General features: G+C 34.7%; 1 protein-coding gene across 1 annotated transcript in view; it reads left to right on the forward strand.

The window, feature by feature from the left end:
* The window catches only part of RALGPS2 (Ral GEF with PH domain and SH3 binding motif 2), a 127,738-nt gene extending 113,115 nt beyond the window's left edge, over positions 1 to 14,623 (forward strand). Inside the window, exons 16-19 of the mRNA XM_074322443.1 lie at positions 1,673 to 1,765; positions 6,339 to 6,444; positions 8,414 to 8,505; positions 10,678 to 14,623. Coding sequence (XP_074178544.1) covers positions 1,673 to 1,765; positions 6,339 to 6,444; positions 8,414 to 8,505; positions 10,678 to 10,707 — 321 coding nt within the window. The 3' untranslated portion in view covers positions 10,708 to 14,623. The remainder of the gene's footprint in view (positions 1 to 1,672; positions 1,766 to 6,338; positions 6,445 to 8,413; positions 8,506 to 10,677) is intronic.
* The last annotated feature ends 507 nt before the right edge of the window (positions 14,624 to 15,130 follow it).

Raw genomic sequence — 15,130 nt, forward strand, 5'->3', positions numbered from 1 at the left:
CTAGATATATAGTACATTTAAAATAATTTAAGATACACATTTGCCTCACCAGATTTTTTAAATGTAAATTTCAGTTAAATGGTATATTTATGGTGCTTAAATTAAGGTACTCTGGTACTTCTCTTTGCCCTCTAACATAGTTCTTATTCAAAATCATTTCTCAGAGAACCTTGAAGTATATACTGTTAAGAAGTATTTTAGTAATAAGTTTAGGAAAAACAGAAAGAAACAACCCTATAAAATGGAATGCAACCAATTTTGTTTTCTCAGTTCTAAGTTGTTTAACTTGGTAATGCTGTTTTGTTTTCCTCCATGAAATAGAGCCCAGATATTAAATGTCCTCCAAACCATAATTATATTAAAAAAGAAATTTGGCAGAACAAAGCTTTTCATATGTAACACAAAAGTTTGTTTTCCGCAACAGCACTACAGTAGTTTGACAGCTAAACAAAGATTTTCTTTTCTCAAATGATAATATAATTTATCTAACTTAGAATAAAAACTTTGATATTATATCCACACTTAACGTTTTTGAAGATATGAGGGCTTCCTAAAATGTAAAAATCGTTTCCATCTAAGTGATCTGATTTTGCTGCTTACATTACCAGCTAGTGAACTAAGAATAGCATGTCAGTTGAGACATTATCACACCTGTTGGTGCCAAGTGCCAGAAATAGAGCAGTGAACATGTGCCTGCCTCATGGAGATGACATTCCAATGAGGAGAAATAGAAAACAAGCTCTTAAAATAAGGTAATGGGATGGAGAATGATTGGGTGAGGAGAGATGTCACCATAGCAAGGCATCTGAGCCGAGCTCTGAATGAAAAAGGTGAGCTGGCCATATGAGGAGCTCGCCTTCAGGAGACAAGTAGCCCTGTGTAGTGGAAGCATTGAAAGTGGAGGAGGTGGGAGAGATGAAGTCACAGAGGCCAGGGTTTCTTGATGATGTATTAGATGTGATGTATGAGAGAAAGAGTGGAAGTGGAGATAACTTCTGGGTTTTGGACTGAGCTGGGTGAATGTTGGGGACATTTATTGAAATAGAAAAAGGGGGCAGGTAAGTCTTGGCCAAGTTCAGTTTGATATGCTTATTAGATATTTAAGGGGAAGTATCAGTTTGGCTTTTTAAAATACAGTTCAGAAAGTCAGCAGAGAGATGGTGGCCAGAGATAGAGATTTGGGAGTCATTAGCATAAAGATAGTATTTGAAATATGGGCCTGGATGAGATACATGATCTATGGAGAAAGTTTAGTTGGAGAAGAAAAGATGGTTAGGTTTAACTGGGGTTGGGGTTATATCAGGGAGCAGGGCATTGACATTACAGTGTTTGGAAGAGAGTGGGTATAGTGCTGGACCATGCAACATAGGCTAAATACAAAGAAAGGAGAGGGAGGATATGATATCAGAAGGTCGTGGCAATACTAGGTAATATTAAAAAGTGGTAGGATTCTTGATGAGATCCATAATTATCTAAATGAAAGTACTGGCAGAGTATGTTAAGTGGAAGTGATAGGAGTATTTGAGATAAAGATTTCAGAAGTGATACCCTCTAAGGTTAGGCTAAGATGGCTGGAGTGGAGCAAAGCTAGAGATCATTGACACTAAGAAAGTAAAGAAACCGAGATGCCAGTAGCGTTTCAGTAGTGTACTCATGTGTTTGTCCTCTGCAGGTAGCATCCTGGACAAAATATTGGGCAGCTTTGTGTGGGACACAACTTTTTTACTATGCTGCCAAATCTCTAAAGGCTACAGAAAGAAAACATGTAAGTATTCCTCCTCTAAATTGTTAGCATAATTTCACAACCTCTTTAAAGAAAGTAATCATAATGGAAAGTAACGGTTTGGGGTTTTTTTCTCATATTCTATTGAGAATTGTAATGGAATTATTTTTATTTAGTAAGACCATTACAAGGAAAGTCTTGGAATAACTTCCATATTTTGAAGTTTCTTTTTTGAATGCTATTTTTCCATTGCAAATGTCAACCGTTGCAAATGTCAAAACTGCACATTAGAAATATCTATCTTGGCATCAAAGCCTTCTGAAACCTGTCTTTCTTATTCAGAAAATGGTTGAGAACTGTTGCCCTGGAGTCTTGGTTCCTAATGTATAAAATGTGAAAAATTGCAAACATCATCTAAAGAACTTTCCACCTCAATCTCTGATTGAGGGGTTTTCCCAGCAGTGAAGAGGGATCATTGTTACCGAGGTTATTATGGTCCACTTCCTTGGGCTTCATATTACTTAAAAGAAGCTTCTCTGCTTGTTTCTCCAAATGTAGAATCTTTCTATAAATCTTTTTTGCATGCTGTTTTGACTTTATATGCCAGTGATATGTCTTTGAGAGAAAGAATAATTTTCTGTGTTGCATTAATAAAATCTCTTTGAGAGGAATTTTATTTCTAAATCATGTATTTTGTGGGGGGATTAAGAGGTTTACCATACTGAGGAAAGGTAAGCCACTAAAAAATAAAAATAAAAAATAAGTCCCTTTACTACTAAATTACCCAATGACACTGCATAATGCTTTATCCTCCCAGTGTAACCCTTTAGTCACACCAAAGGTATGTAAGCACATTGTTTGGTTTAAATGAATGTGGGAACTGCCATGATACCATCACCTCTTTCTTTATCAGCCACACCCACAACCAGTCACTGTCCTGAGTTTCGTGTTAATCATTGCCTGGCTTTTCTTTAGAGTTTACCGTGTATGTTTATTGAAATGACACATTGCCTCAGTTTTTAACAGTATCTGAATGGAATCACATAAATTCTTAAGCACTGGCCTTTTTGCCCACTGTTACAATTTTTTTTAATGGAGTCCTCGCATTGAGGTAAAGGACTGTTTTCGTTTTTTAATTCTGGTCAAATTGACTATATTGACCTCATACCCAAGAAAATTACATACATTAGTTTCACTAAAGTATTTTGTAGAGTAATTGCTTCTGGTTAGTATTGCTGTACTCAAAGGGGAAAGAAAAAGTTGTAGCTCAGTTAAAAATCCTTTGTCTTCAGACATAGTTAACTGTTCACATAGCCACATTGAGATACTTGGCTGGATTTCACTTAGTTGATGATTGCAGAGAAGTAGCTATTCAAAATAAAATGCTTTTTTTTCCCCTAACTTTGATTATGAGGAATCCAAATTAGAAAATTGATAAGATAACTAAATTTGTCATCTATTACATATGTTAAATGTCTTTTTGTGTTTGACATTGCTACTTTACTAATAGCATACTATGATAGTTTGGGTTTTTAATTATATAAGGTTTTCTGATAAATCATGTACATGAAATGTTCAGAAATTAGAACATAGTGGGCTGTGAGGAAATCAAATCGAGTGCCAAGGAAATGGACTGTAGTCCTCATATTTTTTGAGGATACAGAGAAAGGTCCATGTTTACATTTAGTATCATTTTAGGTCAGAAGAGATAATGGTACAGAATAAAAGCAATGAAGGAAAAAAAAATTTTAATTCTTTTCAAACAAAATTGAAACACAAATTGGAAGAAAATATTGGCTATACATAAGCAACAGATAAAGGATTAAAATCTGCTATATAAACACAGCACCACCTTTGTAGTATTTCCAAAATTTTAACCTGAATCTAATCATGAGGAAGCAATCAAATCCAGATTGTGGGACATTCTACAAGATAACTAGCTTGGATTCTGAAGACCAAAATTTGACCGGGTAGGGTGGGGAGAGGAGGATTTTTAGAGATTAAAGAGACTAAAGAGTCTTGACAAGTAAATGCAACGTAGGTTACCTTGGTTAAATCCTGGAGGTCATTTCCTTTAAAAAATTATAAAAGTCATAATTGGGACAATTGAAGAAACTTTAATATGGACTTTATGTGATTGTATCTATTAAATTTCTTAAGATAGTACATTGTGGTTGTACAGGAATATATTCTTAGGAGATTCATGTTATGTTGAAATCTTGTAGGGTTCAATGTTGTGATGTCTGCAACTTGCGTTTAAATGTTCAAAGAGATCGAGCAAATGCAAGATGTAGATATGTGGTAATCATTGTAGCATTTTTTTCCAGCTTCTGTGTAGTTTCAGCCTCATCAAAATAAAAAACTTGAGGAGAAAAAAATCACTAATGAAAGTAGACTTCATATATGTATGTAAATGCAGAAGGAAGAAATCTGGAAGCCTACACACCTATATTTTTATTCTAAAGTATACATTTTTTGCCTATGAGCAGCAGAGTAGGCTTGGGAAGGTAGAGGAACTGGGGAAAGAGAAGAGGGATTATTATTTTGTTCTGTCCGTATTTTTGAATGTTTTAAAATGAAAACATTCTAAAATATTTTTAATGAAACTGTATTGTGTATTCATTGTAAAAAATTTTTGCAGATATGTTTGAACCTATCACTATATGGTAAGGAATGAATGAATATTGTTTGATTAGTTAAATTTTGAAAACCAAGACTGCACCTGAAAAATCTGTAACATATGTAAGTCAGCAGGAATAAAACAGAACAATAGAGAAATGGAAAGGGGAGAGTTATATAGAAAATGAAATATAAGTGGCTAATAAACATGAAAAGATGATCAACCTCACTCGTTCTTAAAAATACAGATTAAAGAAGATGCCCTTTTTTTGCTATTAGGCAAAAATTTTAAAGACTGATAATATAGCATTGGCCATGGTATAGGAAAACATAGGCTGTCATCCACTGTTGGCAGAAATTTAAATTAGTATTGTGTTTGTGATGGGCAGTCTGGCTAGTTCTGGTTCTTTGCTCTTGCATATAAATTTTAGAATCAGCTTCTCAAGTTCCACATAAAACCCTACTGCAATCTATATAGCTCAATTTAGGATAATTGAAATCCTTACAATACCAAATCTTTTTCTTCATCTCATAGTATTTCTCCATTGTTTTGGTCTTCTTGAATGTCTTTTAACTGTTATAATTTCCAGTATGTCTTTTGATACATTTATTCCTAGATACCTTACTTATAAATTACTTTTGTATGTCTAGTGCATATAATTCCAGTTGACTTTCATACTGATCTTTTCCAAGCATCCTTGCTAACGTTCCTTATTAGTTTGGTAGATTTGGGTGGATTTTCAGGGTAGATAATACCATCTGTGAGTAAGTAATGGCAGTTTTATTTCTTCCTCCCTCTTTTTTTTTTTTTTTTGGTTTCTTTTTTGTTACCTTATTGAACTGGCTAGGTCATCCAGTTCAATTGAATGAAGGTAGCAATGGTGGGCGTCCTTATCTTAATACTGATTTTGAAATGTTTTTAGCATTTTACCCTTAAGTATTTGTGTTGCAGGGTTTTTTTGTTTTTCTTTTCTCTTTCCTGCTTTGGTTTGGTTTTTGTGAGTTTTCTTGTTGTTTGTTTCGTAAGTACTGTTAGTGAATAAGGATGTTCCCTTCTATTCCTAGGCTATCACAAATATGCAGTATATTTTAGCAAATACTTTTATTTTACATCACCTGAGTTGATCATATTTTTTCTTTCTTAATCTGTTAATATGGTGATTTACTTTAATAATTTTTCCGAAGTTGAACTAACCATGCTTTCTTGAAATAAACCCAACTTAGCTGCATTAATTGACTTCTAACATTAAACCAGCCTCACATTCCTAGGATAAATCCAGCTTGGTCATCATGTATCAGCTTTGTTATATACTGTTAGACTCAGGTTGCCAATATTTTATTTAATGTTTATTTTTTTATTTTGTTCATGCATGAGATTAACCTAACTTTCTGTTCTTTTATAGCAGCCACTTTTTCATTACTAAAGTGTAACTTTACAAAAAACAGAAAAGTAACAAGCATACTAAGAATTTTTTTAGAAATACAAGTAAGAATATATTATTAAGAATTGTTTGATAATACTGCTGTTTTATTAAACCATGAGGTTTAAGATAAAACTCCTGTTACATTGTACACCTTAAACTTATACAGTGTTATATGTCAATTATATCTCAATAAAGCTGAGGAAAAATAAATAATACTTCTATTGAAGTGCAAGTGTGTTTCCTATGAGAAAGGGTGAGGGGTAGCACAGTAATACAGAACAACGTAGATGGATCCAGCAGTCCACTAACAGACCATGCTCTTTGGGAGTGAACACCAGGACAGTTAGGTGTTGATGAAGAGTTGAAGCTGAGAAAGATCTGGAAAGCAGGAGGCTATCTAAAGAGGGCGTGCCTAGATTTAATTATGGTAAAAGGCCCTGAGTAGACCTGACCAGCATCAAGTCACAGATCTCATCTCTCACTAGGAGAAACTGCAAATACGATCTTTGACACTTAAATTTTGCTTAAGATGAACCATAAAAATAACCATTAATTATCTTTTTATCTCTCAGTTCAAATCAACATCCAATAAGAATGTATCTGTGGTAGGATGGATGGTGATGATGGCTGATGACCCACATCATCCAGATCTCTTCCTGCTGACGGACTCTGAGAAAGGTGAACCTTTAGAGTAACTAGAGGTTGAGGTGCTGTGTGTACATAACTTTTGATAAGCCAAAACCTAGTTGAACTGAATTACTCAACTTGGGGAAGGTTTGTGTAGTTTTATCTCTTGGGAAATACTTCTGTCACAGAATGTATAGTAATGATATCAGTATTTTAAATGTCAATTAATATCTATTGTTGATTTAATAAGCTTACTTAACAAGTTTATTTTTTTTGCTGTGGGAGCATAAGCTTGAAATTAAAAGCCCAAGTAATCCCTAAAGAACTAATAACCAGACAGGGCAGGAGGGAAGGAGGGCATTTGAGAATCTGAAAGCTGCTGTTACTTTAAAAGCTCAGAGATTTGCCATATATGCAGTACCCTTCGTTCATACCCTGAATTAAGTTGTTATTCTTAAGTTCTGAATGTGATGGAGGTTTTCCTTTAAATGAGCTTTTCCTTTAAATGATTTTTATTCCATTACTTTTAATTAAATTGCTTACTTGACTCAAAGCACTTTCCAAAGAAGTATAATTTTAATTATAATACTTTGCTTATAAAATATTTATGAATAAAATTATTGGCTATTGACCATAGGAGTTTTTTAAGTGGATTAAAGAAGCTGGAGGGTGGGCTGGAGGGAATCATCATATCCCCTGCCCGGGCCTATAGGGAGGCCTCAAGTGGTCATCAGAATAGAGCCTAATGTGACTGCTGTTCTGCCCTCAAAACAACTGCCAGCTGTTGATAAGCACCACAGAGGAAGCCAGAAAGGAAATTCCTTCATATCTGCCCAGAATCTTCCGCTCCAGCAACTCACAATGGAAATATTATATTGTCTTTTATTGACTGTACAATTACATTTTGACCTCTATTCAGAATGTATTTTACATCAACAGATATTCTGCTTTTAGGATATTAAGGTGTAAGTAAAAACTTAAGCAAAATATGTTGGATACAGACAGTATCACTTGTGTCCAGCTTAATTGTAGAAAGGCCTTCTATTTAGATTGATCTAATGTCTTCATCTGAGTTCAGCCAGCAAAACAGCATTATTTGAATAATTAAACATTTGATAAAGAAAAACTATTGCTTCTAAAAGTGAAAAAGTTCTTTGTTAAAATCTCAAAGAAAAGCTGTATAATGCCCAAGTATAGATCAGGCTTCTGGGCCATTGAATGCAGTTAATAAAGGAAAACAGAAGTTGATAAAAATTGGGACATAAAAAAGAACTTACGTTAATGAAAAAAGGGAATAAAGCTCAACTTAGGGCAATCTATAGAACGTGAATCCTTTCTTTTCTCAGTTTATTACCTTAATATATATAACTTATAAAAATCCTTATTATTGGTCAATATAAGGTCTACCAAATACACAACACAGATGACTTTCTAATTATCTAAAAGAGATAAAGGTGCCTCGTCAGATTTTCCCAGAAAGCCCTCAATAGACCTGGAAATTAATAATTTTGACAGATGTAACTGAAAATTAAAGACATAGCTGGTATTGAGGTTGGCTGATTGATCTTTAATCACATTAAATAGCTAATGTCTGAGTGTTAAACATCTAAAGCATTTTGGCCTGTAGAAACTTCATATTAACATCTAATAGTTAGATCATCTAAGTAGTATTGAGAACCGATATTCTGCACTCTCATCCACACATAAAATCTAGAAAAGCCAAACAATTGTATTTAGATATACTTTCCTCTACAGAACATTTAAAGAGACAAAATTACTTCTCTTCCACTTCATAAACAGCAAAACAGTGGCTTTCTGTTGTCACACAAATGTCACATAAATGATGTCACATAAATGTAGCACAGAGAACTCTGTATTGGAAAATCAGATGTTAGCGAAATAGAATTCTGAAACTGGGAGCTCTAGTCATGTTTTATATTGCTCTTTGGTAGCTGCAGAATTACTGTATGTCAGAGTCCTTAAATTTTAATTATTTTTCCCTTGTTTTTGATAATTTTAGGAAACTCATACAAGTTTCAAGCTGGCAGTAGGATGAATGCAACGCTGTGGTTTAAGCATCTGAGTGCCGCCTGCCAAAGTAACAAACAACAGGTGAGCGTTCCTCTCAACCCTCATATCGTCCATAACTCGAGCATACATTTAAAAGAGGCCCAAAGAGAAGTAACTAGACTGACTTTCTGAATGAAGTAGGAAAGTGGTTTTGTTTTTATTTTTGTCGACAGTAGTCAACAAGACATGAAATCTACATTTTAGTGAGGAGACGGGCAATAAACAAGTGAGCAAATAAAATTGCAAATAGTGAAAGCTATATAAAGAAAGCAAAATAGAATTATGTGATGTAGAGTGATAGAAGTAGAGACAACTTTAAATAAATAGGAGCGAGCAGCGAGGATCTCCCCAAGGAGGTGACATTGACGTGGCTGAGAAGAAGGAACGGCCGTGTGAAGATTAGGGGAACAGAGATCCAGTAGAAGGGACAGAGAGGGCAAAGACTCTGAAGCTGGAACTGTACATCAGTAGCTAATTTTGAATAATGTACTATGTTAGTTTATAAAGCTTATAAAAGTACTTTCCACCCTGTGGTGTCAAGACCTCCTTTCGTATTCCTCCTTTCATAATAGAGGAGGCATCTAAGGCTCAGCGATGCTCAGTGACCTACATAGGGTCAAACAAGTAAAAAGTGCTGGACCTGAGATAAAAACTCTCTTCATCCTTTAGCTCCATTCTTTTTAAGTATCATTGGAATGGGCCTTGTTATTTTTATTTCAAAAATATATAAAAGACTAATAGCAATATTTGGGACCATTTTTAGCAACCTCTATGAAGGACATGAAATGCCATAGAGCGAAAACTACTCTCTTGCCCTTGTCAAGTTAGTGTCTGGGACAGAATAAAAGAAACAGACCTTCTTTTGCCTAGACTCAGGCCTGTCTAGGATTCAACTCCATGCTATACATTTTCTTTAAATGTAGCTTAAAGTATTTAGTGTTATTTTTTAAAAATCTCCAATTTCAAGATTAGTCTAGATACTGCATGTATGCCAGCAGAGAGGCTCAATCTCTTTTACTGTATTAGTGGACCTTCCTGCTAAATAAGTCAACCAAATGTGTATAAGTGGTTTTTATTTGTTTCCATATTTTGCAAGAATCAGAGTCGTAGCAAATTTATAAATAGAAGCTATGAAATTTGAAATTTTCTAGTAGAAAATTAATTGACTCAAATACACCTTAAATCACATGCAGGGAACTTAGGAGGAAATGAAACTTCTAATTTATTTAAATATGGGTTTCTTACAACCAGACCTGAGAATTTATACTCTAAGGTAAGCACTTGAGCATTTGCATTGTATTTGATTTCTAATTCAGGTAAAATAATTTTTCATTCAGAAACTGATGTGTAGGAGATTCTTCTTTTTTTTTTTTTCCCCAGTATGGTAGGTTTTCAAAAGACGATTGCTAAAGAGAACTGTTAAGCTGTTTTAAAGGACAGAGAAATGACCACTGATGTATGAATAGCTCTATCAGCACAACTTTGGAAAACAGGTAGTGAAGGTTAAGAGCATTTTTTTAGTCCTTGACTAGAGGACTCATCAACTGCTTTTTAAAAATAAAATATATTCTATTTCAAAGACTTATTGTTGAATATCAGACTTGTAAAGAAATAAAATTAAATTTGATCCAGTCTATAAGCAGCAAATTTTTCTATTACCTATTCATTTTCCAGAACTTATCTAACAATGAGTTTTATTTTTTCATACTTAATTTTCATGATTTCACAAAGAAATTTTTAGTAATGTTTGTTACAAAATTATCTGTGCTGGATTTGAAAATTTGCATGTAAAAATTCATTCTAATACATATAAAGGAGAAAATAAGTGATGCCAAGCATGTTTGTCTGGAATCTTACCCTACTATAGCCACACTTTTTCTTTTCTCCTTCATTTATTCACTCAGTGAGTATCTCTCTACTGAGGCCCTGTGTCGACAGAACACATGCTGTCTTCACCCTTTCTCACTTCCGATTTCAGTTTATTAGAAAGAAGGTATTAACTCATCTCAGTGATTTTTCCTCCAAAAATGTCCTACCATGTTTTATTCATGACTCATAAATGATTGCAGTACCTTCTATCACATTCCTTTTTTAAAAAGATATTTTTAGGTCAGAGAGATTTTAATATTTGGGCTTACTTAAAGAAAGATAAGAAATAATACTTTGAAAAACAACTTTTTAAATACTCTGTTTGTAATGCTTATATTTTTTTAGGTTCCTACAAACTTGATGACTTTTGAGTAAAGGCCTAAGAAAGAAGAGAAGGGAACTGTTGCTCCAAAGTGAGAGCAAGGACCTGATGACAGAGCGCCAGCTAAAAACCAATCCTGTGCCAGGAAGAGCCCCAAGGTTCCGTCTCAGCCTTTGGAGTTCTGAACCAAAAAAGCACTAATTTCAGGGAATGAAGTGAGACATTCCCAGAGAACAAATCGGAGTTGCAAAACAAACTGCCATGGACCATGCTTCTTATCTCTGAACTGACCTGTGGAAACCACTGCCTTAAAAGAATGAAAGGAAAACCAACATGAAACACCAAAATAGTGTGTGTGAATCTTCTGGCGGTGCTGTGCTTGAAATAGATCATAGCTAATTTGCATTTCTTTTAACTTGGTACTAATTTTGGAGGGGGGAATCGCCTTTTTTAGATACACTGTAAAAAGGAAAAACATTTCTAGTGGGTTAGGTCAGGAGCTGGTTTTGCACCAAGGTGTACAGATACTCTTAAGTAGCAGGATTCTACCAGCAGCCTACCTGAAAGGTTTGCTCAGCCTCCGTGAGTCTGCAGCCTCACTCGCTTTCTTACAGAAAGAGTGTAGGAATTAGAAATGTTATAATGGGAGTTGTTGGGGTTTGTTTGGGACTTCGGGAGGGTTTTTGTTTGGTTTTGGATGAGGGAAGATATTTTTAAACACTAAACTTCTGAAATTTAGTACTGTATGGGGAACATTACTTCCTGCAGGAGGTATAAAGGCTGAGTGTTCACATGCCAGACACTTTTTTCAAGTGGGCTCCAGAAAACACGGTTTTTTTAAACCAGGTTTACGTGTAGCCTTGCTATAGTGATTCATTCTGTACCACAGATCTGCCTCGTAGGGAACTGGAAGCCCAACCTAAACTTTTCTGAGATTTTTACAGTAATCACATTTTTCAAGTTAATTGGATTATCCCTTCTACCAGCCACAGGTGATTTTTATCATCAAGGTGACATATTGATACTTCATCAGGGTATTTTCTTTTACAGTGTTTAATGTGCACAATGCCAGTTTTTTTAATTATTCATTTTCATTATTTTTGTTCAATATGAGGTTCAAGGATCACATTTGTTTAAAATATTCCACATATGTTTGTATGCTTTTTCTTAGAAGGCATACAAAATAATTTTAAAAGGGAAAAGTGAAAGGTTGAGATTCTGGGAATCTTTCCTTATCCAACTTTCCTTTATTGCAAGACATTTTTCTGAAAACTTACATACATACATGTAGATATTGGTTCCCACTATGAAACCATATTTTGTCAGTAGTTGACCAAGCAGTTTTGTAAAAGCACTTCTATGCAATAATGCATTTAATATCCAAGATAAATGTTGAATTACCAAAAGGAAAAAGTTTGAAAGTGAGATGCCTTAGAGTTTTAACAAAAACGGGCATTTGAACAAAGGCTATGTGTTGGATGTTATAAACTCATGAGACATCATAAGTTTCAGCAGTGGCCCAGCGTGAGAATTGCTTTGTGACTAATATCTTCTAATAGGCTTGTTACTTTGGGCCTCACATAAAATTTCTCACATTTGTGTTCTTAGAAAATGTTACACTTTTTTTTCTCATAAGTATTTCACTCTTGAAATTTAAATAGGAAGTGTTGCCCACAGAATAATTAGCTAGAAATCTATCCAAAGGGAAGTAAAAGAGCTTTTTCACAGTGCTAAGTTTTTAAATTTAGTTTTCTGTTTCAAAGGATATTAAGAGTTCAGATATTTTTCTCATATAGCACAGTTAGAAATACCATTATTTCTGGTTTTGTGGAAAATGACACGGGCTGGAGAGGGCAGTGTTGCTTGTGCTGAATGATTTTCCCATGAATGACCTCCCAAGCTTAGCCCACATTGGGTGCATAGAAAGACACCATCCGCGTAGCCAGCAGTATTACTGTGTAGACCTTGCACATCTTACTTTTGTTATGCATTTTTTAAATTCTTTAATTTGTTCATTTCTCTTCAGAAATAAGTGTTTTTAACAGTGTATGTGCTTTTTAAAAAATGTTGTGGATGAGAGCCCTGTGGATTTTTTATTATCATTATTTTGTTTGTCGTAAATAAGCTAAAGTAGATATGTCATACGTTAACCGTATCTGTGGAGATATGCAACTGGAAGTCAGAGCCTGACGTTACACAGTTTTGCCAAAGAGGGAGCTAAACTGGAAGATGTGTTTGATATTTTCAGTTCTAAACATTAATGGAAGCTTGCAGAGTAAGAATAGTGTTCAAATTTGGTAAATAGTCCATATATAGAATTGTGGCCTCTGACTGAAACTCTTAATATGACTGTGCTGGTGTCACCATTGTTTCTTTGTCTTCAAATTTGTTCATTCAAAAGATTAGTCATAGCTTTTTACGATTATTTTAGCATTTGAAGCAAATGGAAACCAGTGAGTGAAGTGGATTAAAATAGTGTAGGTGAATTTTTGATCTACAGCTCACCAAATGATACCTAATAATTCAAGCAAAAAAAAGATGTCACCAAAATATATTAAATATTTAGGTAGTGTATTAGTGGGCTGATGAGTTTATTTCGCTTTTATTAAACCTACCCTTTATAAATTAGAAAATCGGTGACTCAAAAGCTTGAAATTTCCATCATTAACTTCATTTGTTTCTCTCCTAGCCAAGAAGAACTCATAGAAATGATAATTTAAATTTTAGCTGGTTTATAATAAGCATAATGACCATAATTATACGGCTTGGTGAGTAGCATATAATACTAGCCAAAATACAATTTGAGACACATGTCATTTAACATTTTATTTGAACATGGAAGCTTATTTTTCATATGGAAGTAACATACCAGTTTTTAAAATATAACTGTAAAAATAACTGCATAATGACCTTCCGGAGCACTGTTTTTGGTTTCATGTCCCCTCTGTGTTTGGGCTCTGCTTATTTTTTCAGAGGTCTTTTTCTACTGTAACCTCCAAACTGTGAGAATTGAAAGAGAACTGATCAAACACACCTTCCCATTTTGTTTTCTTCACTATGTAAATATTGTTTGTGTAAACGTTACAAAAAGGGATCCAAACAGTTGGAGTTGGAGTATTTTTTTCTCCCTAGGCATGTGCTTCAATGACACATTTTTCCTGTGGAAAACCCATGACTGCTGCACTACCTTCTAGGGACCGTCTCGGCATTTGGTCTTTCTGTGTGTCAAGAATTGGGGTGTTTATAGAGGCAAAGTTTTTATAAGTGACTTTATTCCTCTTCTAGGAGATTTGTAAAGGAGACCAAGGAGCACTATTCTAGAAGGAAGAATGTTTACAGTCTCTAGTGTGCACACACTATGTATTAGTTGAAACTGGGGCCCTCTAAGAGCAGCCTAGCCTAGCCTGTTGATCTCTTGGGATTACTAGAACTTTCCTTGCCAAATGACTTGAGCAGGAGTCTTTTTTTTTTTTTTTTTTTTTTTTTAGCTTAGATCTATCTGTAAGCTATATGCTTTTACTACTGAAGACAAAACTATAGGGCATCGTATTAATTGGAAGTCAATAATAATAGTAGATTTAATCCATACTTTTAAAATTTAAATTTTAGCTGTTGTTGCTTTTTTTTTTTTTTTGAGGCACATTCCTTGCCAACCAGCTTTTAAACCACCATATTATCTTCTTCTGCAAACAAGGGGTACCAGTGTTGCTTAACAGAAGATAATCTTTAATAAAAGAAATCCTCTGCTTCAAAGGCTTTTGAAATAATTGGATCCCTTTTTGGAAACAAAGATGAATTGGACTGTGACTCCGTGGAACAGTGATGCTGCTGTTGCCTGAATAGACGACATAAAGCCAGTGGTGAGGTTTGGCTGACTTCCTCGGTGATCTTTTAGGGTTTGCTTTTATTTTCTCTCTCTCCTTTTGTATTATTTCTTTTAAACATAGTAAATGTATGATTTTACAGCCAGAGTGGTATTGTTTTTTTCTAAGTTTTGAGATACAAACACTTATTTAATCACATTGAGGATAATGATTTTCCATGTGAAGTCATCCTTTTCAAAATGATTGAAGTACTTTTTGCTTTTGCTCCCCTAAAAATGGCTTGTGTCTAAAGTGACGGGTTTTTTTTCTGTTCAGAAGATTCTGATGAAAGATATCTGTGCGTGCAAACTCTTAAGCTTATTGAAAACAATTTCATTACACCGGTATCGCAAGTTGTAGTGTGGGGAAAACTTGGTCAGTGCCTTACCAATTTGTAGACCAATTCTAGGGCATTGAGTATGACAGCAAACATTTGCCCTCTTAACTCCTGTATTTCAGGAATGTGTGCTGTCCTCTCACAGCTGACTCCTTCTCACAGCAGGTCTCGGAAAGTCTGTGCGGATCCCTCTAGGTAATTGTTGCATTGCAGTCCTCTTTGGTTTTCAGTCTTTTTAGCCAGGCTCCCTCCCTGCTCCTTTCCCTGCTCCTTTCC

This window comes from Rhinolophus sinicus, linkage group LG17 (assembly GCF_036562045.2).
Source record: "Rhinolophus sinicus isolate RSC01 linkage group LG17, ASM3656204v1, whole genome shotgun sequence".
Taxonomy (NCBI): domain Eukaryota; kingdom Metazoa; phylum Chordata; class Mammalia; order Chiroptera; family Rhinolophidae; genus Rhinolophus; species Rhinolophus sinicus.